Source organism: Eurosta solidaginis, chromosome 5 (assembly GCF_040869045.1).
Source record: "Eurosta solidaginis isolate ZX-2024a chromosome 5, ASM4086904v1, whole genome shotgun sequence".
Classification (NCBI taxonomy): Eukaryota; Metazoa; Arthropoda; class Insecta; order Diptera; family Tephritidae; genus Eurosta; species Eurosta solidaginis.
This window is the reverse complement of record NC_090323.1, coordinates 273,765,632-273,776,315: the sequence shown is the minus strand read 5'-3', so window position 1 is coordinate 273,776,315 and position 10,684 is coordinate 273,765,632. Positions and strand designations below refer to the sequence as shown.

The 10,684-nt window shown below is 36.4% G+C and overlaps 1 protein-coding gene across 2 annotated transcripts in view; it reads left to right on the top strand.

Annotated features, from left to right (window-relative positions):
• Positions 1 to 1,803: 1,803 nt before the first annotated feature.
• Positions 1,804 to 10,684, top strand: part of ZnT63C (zinc transporter 63C) — a 45,781-nt gene continuing 36,900 nt past the window's right edge. The window contains exon 1 of one of the 2 annotated variants that reach the window (XM_067790849.1): positions 1,804 to 1,945. In XM_067790849.1, the coding sequence (XP_067646950.1) occupies positions 1,863 to 1,945 (83 nt within the window). In that variant the 5' untranslated portion in view covers positions 1,804 to 1,862. Of the gene's footprint in view, positions 2,183 to 10,684 lie in introns of both variants that reach the window. The other variant, XM_067790850.1, reaches the window with a different exon arrangement.

The window sequence follows — 10,684 nt, the reverse complement described above, 5'->3', positions numbered from 1 at the left end:
GTACATGTACACAGACGCACACATTGATTCCTACGGGCTTGAGAGTTCGGTCAAACGTGCTTCGTACGACAAACGTCCTTACGTACGGCACACGTCGGTGGGTAACTGCCGCATAAGTCATCATTCACAATGACTCTAACAATACTCCTTTGCAATGCGTTTGCGGAACACCATCAGCCGATCATTGCTCGTTTTTTAGCGACCGTGATCACGACACGATGACGATCGAACAGAGTTGCCAAAAGTGAAATGTTGCATACAAATAACAGATAATAAAATTTTACTATGGCAACTCTGATAAAATGCAACCGCGCACTGTTTTTATGTATACATACTATAGTATAGAGAAATATTAGTTTCTTTATTCACGCAAATGCTAAATAACATTAGAATATTCGTAGTAAAAAATATAAAAGTTGTATTGCCCCTCTTCATTTATTTTCATTTTAAATTAAATTCACTCCGATAATTCTTTCCAACACAATTCCTCTTTAGTACTTTGGCATATGATCCTCTGTGGGTGCTCCATGGAGTACTACAGTGAAAGTACTTTCACGCATGTACTCTATGGAATACTCACAAACAAAGCGAAAGTGGGATCACCTACTCCTAGAGTTGTGCTTTTTCGTTCATTTCAGAGATTCGAATCTTTCGTTCTTTTTCTGATGAACGAACAAGTTGTTCTTTTTGTTCATCTGTTCTTTTTTTTTCAAGCAAATTTGATCAATGCTGCTCGCACCCGCGAAAAAAGCCAACAAGTATAGAGGGGGGTGTGTATGCAGCAATGCTTTGTGTAGGTATATTTAAATGAGTAATGAATAAATAAGGTAATATATGTATATATTCAAGTTTAATAAATGTAATGATTAGTTTCTTATAAAACATGTTTTTCATAAATAGTCCATACATATATTTTTGTAGCAGTGTCACACAAAGATGACCACACATATCTTTAGTGTAAGTGTCATCATCGACATTCGTGCTCACTGTGAATTTCTGCGTATGTATGTATGAATTTACAATGTTCGCGAACGAGAAGAGAGAAAGAATAACATTAGATAAAACGAACTAAAAGAACAAATGAACTAAAAGAACAAAAAGAACAGAAATCGAAGATCTAGTTCACTTGTTCAGTTGAGAGACCCGGTCAATTGAACAAGTTCAGAACGAAATGACCCAACTCTACCTACTCCTCTCCTAGGACATCGCAATGTTAATTGGAGCACATTTTTTGTATGAATTCAGAGTACTTTTGGAACACTCCTATACTCGCAAAGGGGTATTCCTTACATTATTTATGGAGTACTCGCGTTTTTTGAAGGGTGTTAGTTGCGCTACTTGGTAAAGTTTACAATGGAGAAAATGTTTATCAAACGACATGAAAAGAAAATTTTTTTCTGCAACAGGGCGTATGAGTTTTGAATGTCACAATAGCGTACACTGGCTGTCAAGAAATCTCACGGAGTTTTTAAAAGCGCCCAATGTGTATGGACATTTATCACACGCACAGTTCTCGACTCAGTTCAAAAAAAACTTTAGATTATTTCGTTAAAATTTTAAAGTGAGATAATCCTAACGAATTTATGTATATAAGGCGTTTTTGTTGTTATTAAAACAATATTCTTATTTATATTAAAGCTTTTATCATTTTTTTAACTTTGATAAAACTCCGAACACCATTCCTTCATTATATGTCATTTGACTGCATATTTCACTGCCCCCACTCCGCAATATTCCCATTACCTAAGCAGCCAACTATATAGTAAACAATGCTATATAGTAAACAATGGTCACAATAGTGAACACTGGCTGTCAAGAAAACTCACGGAGTTTTTAAAAGCGCCCAATATGTATAGACATTTATGAGATACCTGCTGATTTTGACATTATGTCAATACGAAGATATATTCCATTGCCATATAGATATTTTATTTTTTCCTCGAAGGTAATGGCGAAATATTTCGTGATTGTAATTTATTTGTTCGAATATAATTGTGTCGGGTGATGAATTATTAATGAGAGCACGGACTTTCAAAATATACAGTGAATTTTTCAGTTTTCACGAAAATAACGGGAGAAACTTGTGTTAAAATTACTAGATGTTTTTTCCCTTCGGGGGATTTAAATTGGTGTTCATAGTTATTTCTTCATAATTTAAGTTGTAGCTGGCTGTGAATTGAATGTAAGTTCTATATAAATTTCATTATCGTGATTCATCACATTCCGTATTATTTTGTTTTGCACTCCTAACTTATTGCCATTCTACTGCTTCCACACGAAACAAAAAGAACAAAGTAGTAGTAACATTTCTGAAGGTTCTTCACCCGCAAAATTGCATAAATATTTCTGAATTGAACATTTACTTGCAGTAATCTATATGTATTGCTAACCGTGTGAGCATAAAAGATTAAACATTATGGATAAACGGAAAAATACCTATGCACGTTCTACGAATTCAATAAACTTGATTTCCCATTCATTTTCGAATATACATACGTATGTACATATATACATTAGGGTGGTCGAATTGTATGGACCCTTGCAAGTCGTAGAGAAATGATAGGTGTACTATTTATGGCTAGACTTTTAAATGGATCGATTTCAAGCCCATTTCTTTTTAGCGAAAAATGTTGGTAGCAGTGCAGATTAGGGGCCCCACCTTAAAGTACGGCCAAGATTTTCGAGTGAGGTATTAAAAGACGCGTATATATGTCCAGATTAAGAATCCGAAAGCGGAAGTTAACCTTTTTCACCCGTTTAAAAGTTATCCGTATATGTAATACTCCTATATTGCTAATAGAAAATGGTCGCAATGTGTTTCGAATTGGAAATCAAAACAAGACCGCCTATAAAATTTTTGTGATTGTATCAGCATAAGTGTGACAAGAAAAAATTTAAATTTAGGTACATTCGATTATTGAATACAAAAACAAAAACGTTTAAACAGCAATAAATCGGCACTCTGGTGTTTGGGAATGTACCTAACCTTTCGTAGCAATTAGGAGTATTACATATATGTTAAAAGAGAGGAGAATACGTTTTTGATTTATAAAAATAATGTGACGCTGGTAAATATTTGGAATTTTCATTTTTATTTAGGAGCAGTCTTCTCTCCTCCCCTCTTCTCTTATCTTCTCTTCCCTTCGCTACCATCATGCGATTTTTTATTCCAAATTCTTTTTTGAAAAGAGATACCAGAGCTTAAAAAAATAAAATTTTCGCCTGTGGCGCTTTTTTGAAAACAAATACAAGAGTTTCGAATAAAAAATTTCGCCTGCGCCGCTTTTTTCGATATTTTTATTTATTTTACTTTTTGCAGTCGTAAGAGCTATACAACATCAATACGTATCGGAAAATATGACAATTTGGAATGAAAAATTGAGCGATTTTGTTGGTTTTAATGTCGCCCAATTATTTTTTCCAAATTTACACCTTCGACGCTTTGGTTCGATAAAATAACAACGTATCTTCTCTTCTCCGGAAGAATATTGAACTGCTAACCATTCAGACAATTACAAAAACAAAATACATAGAGCGTGATTTTTTATCTCTATTCCACCTTCCATTGTTCTGACTTGAGAAAAACAAGAGTAATTTCTTGTTCAGTTAATTTCTTTTATTAATGCTCATCTGGCAGCACTGTTCACCATCAGGTGTTTTTCTTCAACAACGAATCAAGTGATTAGAGTATATTTTCTGCATTTTCTTTACCTTATTGATTGCATATTAATTAGGGAAATTAGACAAATTTTTTTCATTAATTCGTGAATATCAGACTGTATTTTTTGAAAATTTTGATCAAAAAATATTTAAATATCATACCCCAAGATGATTAAAAACGTTCAAATTTAAAAGCATTTTCTGTTCTAACTGTATCGTCGGGAGAAAAATGTACCTTAAATGTGATTATTCTTGAATAATCATTTATTTCTGATTATATTCGTGAACATATTTCAATTGTTTTGGTTGAGATTTTTGAGGAATTTTTGAATGCGATTATCATGCATTTATTCTTCATATCTCATTCAAAATAAGATACTACATAATAATCTTATTTCATCAGGGAAAGAAAGCATGCGAAAATGAGCTATTCGAACCACAGCTAACTCGCAAACAAACTTGACCGATATACACCTGCGACTACAACATTCAACATCAGCATTATCGTCTGCATCTTAAAATACGGATACGATACGGGATGTTGAAGCCGTATCCAGGTATGTCAAGATAGTTTCACTTACCTGGGGTTCAAATAGCTCACAACCTTTGTATTGTCCAACTATTATGTATTTTCGGGGAAGCCGAAGGTGGACAAATGGTTGGGGAAATCTTCGGTCACGAGCAGCATTTACGTTATTTCTTGTCTTGAAGAATATGTACTCAGTCAGCATTTTTTGAAAATTTTGATCAAATTAACGTATTGTCGGGAGAAAAATGTACCATAAATGTGATTATTCTTGAATAATCATTTATGATTCATATTTCGAAACGCTTTTTGTTCATATCTGATATCATTGTAAAATTGGGCTTTAATTGCTTTAGAGTAATATTTGAATGCTTTTCACGGTAATTTTCTGATCATATTCGTGAACATATTTCAATCATTTTGGTTGAGATTTTTGAATCATTTTTGAATGCGATTATCATGCATTTATTCTTCATATCTCATACAAAATAAGATAATACATGCTAATCTTATTTCATCAGGGGAAGAAAGCATGCGGAAGTGATCTATTTGAACCAAAGTTAATTCGCAAACAAACTAGACCACTATACACCTGGGACTACAACATCCAGCATCAGCTATGATTGTCAACATCTTAAAATACGATATGGTATGGGATGTTGAAGCCATATCCAGGTACATATGTCAAGAGAGTTTCACTTACCTGGGGTTCAAATAGTTCACAACTTTTGTATTGTCCAACTATTTATGTATTTTCTGGGAAGCCGAAGGTGGAGAAATGGTTGGGGAAATCTTCGGGCAAGAGCAGCATTTGCATTACATTGTCTTGAAGAATGTCTTAATAATAAAAATTTTATATACATACATATTTTTTCTGAACTTCATGAATCATGATTGAAAAAATGTGTGTATGTGAAAAAAAAAATAAGATTTTCAATGAAAAGTAAAATTTTAACAAGTATAAAATTCATTATTCAGTCAACAAAGATTGTCAGGAAAGATTCAGAAAGCTGAATGAAAAATGATTAAAATTTTTGTTCACCTAAAGTAAACACATTTGATTCAAATATGATTGTAAAATGTGATTGAAAAACTATACTCAGTATTCATATTTGATTATGTCTTTTATTCAGTTGTATGATAACTCGTTATTTAGTCAGAAAGAGTAATCAAATTGTATTGAAATGTAGGGAAATTCAAAATTTAATCACCTAAAGCTTTTTACTCTTTTTATAAATGATCTGCCACAGATTTTGAATCATTCACGAGCTCTAATGTATGCCGATGATGTAAAAATTTGCTATACATGCTTGCCTTCGGAGTTAACTCGCTCAAATCTACTTCAGGTTGATTTGGACTCATTTCAACGCTGGTGTACAATTAATGCATTAGTTCTAAACTGTTCCAAATGTAAGTTCATGACATTTCATCGCGTGAAGCCTGTCCTGTCGTCTTATGCACTTTATGGCACTCTTATGGAGCGTATATCTTCGATTAACGATTTAGGGGTTCTGTTTGACTCGAAACTGAGCTTCAACTCACATATTTCTGCTATTACTAATAAAGCAATGGGTACCCTTGGTTTTGTGAAACGCTGGGCTAAGGAGTTCAAGGATCCGTATCTGACCAAAGTCCTCTACACTTCGCTGGTCCGCCCAATACTTGAGTATTGCTCGTGTGTTTGGTGTCCATTATATACTACTCATATAAAGCGTATTGAGTCTGTGCAGAAACAATTTTTAATTTTTGCTCTACGGGCCTTTAACTGGGACTCAAATCTTCATCTTCCGTCTTATAGAAGTAGACTTCTTCTCATTAATTTGCCAACTCTGGAAAATCGTAGAATATTACTCGGGGTAATGTTCCTGCATAAGCTAATTCTAGGTGAGGTTGACTCCTCTGAGCTGCTAAGTCGATTGAGCTTTGCAGTTCCTGCTAGGACGTCCAGACACTACGTGCCCTTCCATTTACCCCTGTGTCGTAGAAATTTTGACAAAAATGATCCTATACGTGTTTGGTGCTCGTACTATAACGACTTGTATAATTGCATTAGTATCGAATGTTCGTTTGTTGCCTTACGCAATGGTATACTTTTCAGTCTCAACTGATATCTTAAAGTTTATTTGTTTAATTTGTAATGATAGTTTAATTTAAGTTCTTGTTCAATGTTAAAATAAATTGTAAATTTTTAATTTATTCCATTTTTAATTCTATACTTGTATATATTTTTACGCTATCTTTTTTTTTATGTTACTTTCCTTTGTATTTTGTTAGTCGACCACTCTTGTTAGTTGACTTTAAATAATTAAATAAATAAATAAATAAATAAATAAATGCTGAGTGGGTATAATTGTATAAATAATAAACATTTTATATATTTTTTTTATGTGTATGTGAAAAAAATAAGATTTTCATTGAAAAGTAAAGTTTTAACAAGTATAAAATTCATTATTCAGTCAACAAATATATTCATAAAAGATTCAAGAAGCTGAATTAAAAATGATTATAAATTTTTGATCACCTAAAGTAAACACATTTGATTCAAATATAATTCCAAAATGTCATTGAAAAACTATATTCAGTTTTTGATCATCAAAGGTAAGCATATTTTATTATTCCTTTTGTTGTTTTTTTAAGAAATATGAAAATTTAATCAACAAAAGACTTCAAAAATGATTCCAAAAAGTGATCGAAAAATGATTTTCAGTTTTTTATCATCAAAAGTATTCATATTTGATTATTTCTTTTGTTCAATTGTATGACAACTCATTATTTAGTCAGAAAGAGTAATCAAATTGTATTGATATGCAGGTAAATTCAAAATTTAAGCATCTAAATGCTGAAACTTCTCATAACGGACTGAGGCTGATTGACTTTGCCGGTGCTCGAAACATGGTCATATCCAGCACGAGATTCATCATAAAAAGATACATCAAGCTACATGGCTGTCTCCTGATCGAAATACTCGCAATCAGATCGATCACGTTGTGATAGACGGACGGCATGCCCCCAGTGTTTTAGATGTGCGCACGATCCGAGGACCTAACATCGACTCGGACCATTATCTCGTTGCAACCAAAATACGCACCCGCCTCAGCGCGGCTAAAACCAAGGAACAAAAAACACAAGCAAAGCTGGACGTCGAAAAGCTTCAATCACAACAGACTGCTAATAATTTCGCAACTCGACTCTCACACCTGCTCTCTGAGAGCACAACTCAACCTGAAGGAATACAGGAGCAGTGGGAGCATATCTCCAAAGCACTTCGTACTGCCGCCGAGGAAAAAATTGATTACCGGCGGCCACGAAAAAACAACTGGTGCGATGAAGAATGTCGCGCTGCAACCGAAAGAAAAGACGCTTCCTACAGGGCTACGTTAAAAGCGAGCGCGACAAGAGGAGTGTGTGAACGCTATCGTGAATTGAAAAGGGAAGCGAGACGCCTTTTTTTTTTCAGGAAGAAAAAAGCAGAAGCAGAAAGGCGTGAGTGCGCGGAGCTTGAGCTGCTAGCCACCAGGAATAACGCCCGAAAATTTTACCAAAAAATACGACGACATACGGAAGGTTTTAAGACCGGGACAAACTCCTGTAGGAACGAAAACGGCGACCTTGTAACTGATGTCCAGAGAGTGCTTAGATTATGTAGGGAACACTTCTCTGCTCTCCTAAATGGAGGCAGCAATTCACCGCGCAGAGATGAACCCGATCCCGCAATCGATGATGATGGAATATATGTCCCCCGCCCGATTATGACGAAGTTAGAACAGCAATAACCAGATTGAAAAACAAGGCCGTGGGCGCTGATGGATTGCCTGCTGAGCTATTCAAGTACGGCGGCGAGGAGTTGGTAAGGCGCATGCAGCAGCTTCTTAGCAAAATATGGGCGGACGAGTGCATGCCCGACGGTTGGAATCTAAGTGTTCTTTGCCCAGTCCACAAGAAGGGGGATACTGCAAAATGCACCAACTATCGTGGAATCAGCCTTCTTAATATCGCATATAAGGTCCTTTCAAGTGTATTGTGCGAAAGGTTGAAGCCCACCGTGAACCGCCTGATTGGACCTTATCAGTGCGGCCACAGACCTGGTAAATCTTCCATCGACTAGATTTTCACAATGCGCCAAATCTTGGAAAAAACCCGTGAAAAGAGAATCGACACACATCACCTCTTCGTCGACTTTAAAGCCGCCTTCGACAGCACGAAAAGGAGCTGCCTATATGCCGCTATGTCTGAATTTGATTTCCCCGCAAAACTTATACGGCTGTGCAAAATGACGTTGAGCAACACCATCAGCTCAGTCAGAATTGGGAAGGACCTCTCCGAGCCGTTCGAAACTAAACGAGGTTTCAGAGAGGGTGACTCCATATCTTGCGATTTCTTTAGTTTGATGCTGGAGAAAATTATACAAGCTGCAGAACTTAACCGCACAGAAAAAGTATACTATAAAAGCGTGCAATTACTGGCATATGCTGATGACATTGATATCGTCGGCCTAAACACCTGCGCTGTTAGTTCTGCTTACTCCAAACTGGAAACAGAAGCGGTAAAAATGGGTTTGATGGTGAATGAGGACAAAACGAGGTACCTGCTGTTATCGAGCAAAGAGTCAGCGCATACGCCCCTTGGCAACCACGCTACTGTTGGCAGCCATAATTTCGAAATAGTAAAAGACTTCGTTTATTTGGGAACCAGCGTCAACACTAGCAACAACATCAGCACTGCAATACAGCGAAGAATCAATCTTGCCAATAAATGCTACTTTGGAGTCCTCTCGGCGAACGAAAATCATACTCTACAAGTCACTTATCGTACCCGTCCTGCTATATGGGGCAGAAGCATGGACCATGACATCAGCAGATGAAGCGGCTTTGGGTGTGTTCGAGAGAAAAGTTCTTCGAAAGATTTATGGACCTCTACGCGTTGGCGATGGCGAGTACCGAAGAAGATTTAATGATGAGCTGTACGAGCTATACGCAGACATCAACATAGTCCAGCGAATTAAAACGCAGCGGCTGCGCTGGCTAGGCCATATTATGCGAATGAAAGATGATGCTCCGGCGAAGAAAGTGTATCTATCGGAACCCGCCTATGGAAGCGCAGGCTCGAAAATTAATTTTTTGGGCATGCGTAGTGGAACTTTTTTCCTGAGCCCAAATCCTATCGAAAAATCGATGGCGCGATATCGGTTAATTAACCGAGCCAGTCTAATATACATACTAATATATATATTCATATGGTCATATGTACATACATTGATGTTTCTGGTAATAGGACGACGATATTCACTTCCAATCACCTTGACGATTTTCCATCTAGCAGAACGAGATAGATATCAATAGAAGATTTAATTTCTATACTCCCTAGCAACAATATAAGCGAATGGTTGAGGTCTTGCCAGGATGTAATCTGGAAACTTCTCAAGCTTGCAATATATTTAGGTTTCAATCACATGCCCTTCGTCATAAAAAAATACAAAACGTTCATAAAGCGCTAATTAATGGTGACTTATAACTAGAGATGCCACGAATAGCAGGGCATTTTTTAAGTAATACGAACGTGGCCAAATGGCCACGTAGTAGTCCGCCGTGGCCACGTAGTAATCATAATCTGGCCACAACTAAATTTCGAAAATGCGTGAACAACACCTAACTGAAATAATGTCAGAAATTTTCTGAACATACATGATTTCCCCAAAATGTCAAAAAATATATAACTTGCTAATTCTAATGAAGTTTTTGGTACTAATCGAAGAAATTTATCAACGAATGAATGATAGTTAGATATGGGAAAGGGGTAAATACCCAAATGGTAAATACACGGTAAATTGGTTATACATGGTAAAAATGGGTAAAGTCCCAAATATTTACCCAAAATAAATACCCACGACGGCCACCGTGGTGTGATGGTAGCGTGCTCCGCCTAGCACACCGGTGTCCTGGGTTCAAACCCCGGGCAAAGCAACATCAAACATTTTAGAAATAAGGTTTTTCAATTAGAAGAAAATTTCTCTAAGCGGGGTCGCCCCTCGGCAGTGTTTGGCAAGCGCTCCGGGTGTATTTCTGCCATGAAAAGCTCTCAGTGAAAACTCATCTGCCTTGCAGATGCCGTTCGGAGTCGGCATAAAATCATGTAGGTCCCGTCCGGCCAATTTGTAGGGAAAATCAAGAGGAGCACGACGCAAATTGGAAGAGAAGCTCGGCCTTAGATCTCTACGGAGGTTATCGCGCCTTACATTTATTTATTTATTTTTAAGGGTAAAAATAATCTTTTGGAAAATATGGGAAACCAACACACAAATTCATTCCAAAATGTATCCAATTTGTCCTATATTGGTGGGTAGTTATCCATTATGCTATCGGTTGAATTAGTTTTAATCTGTAATCCAGCGTTTTTCAAAAATATTTAGCCAATAATGCATGCCGTTGCAAATATTTAAGTTTACCCAGTAAACATTTTGAGTCGAAAAAGAGTCGGAAAAATATCTAAATTGAAGCCTTT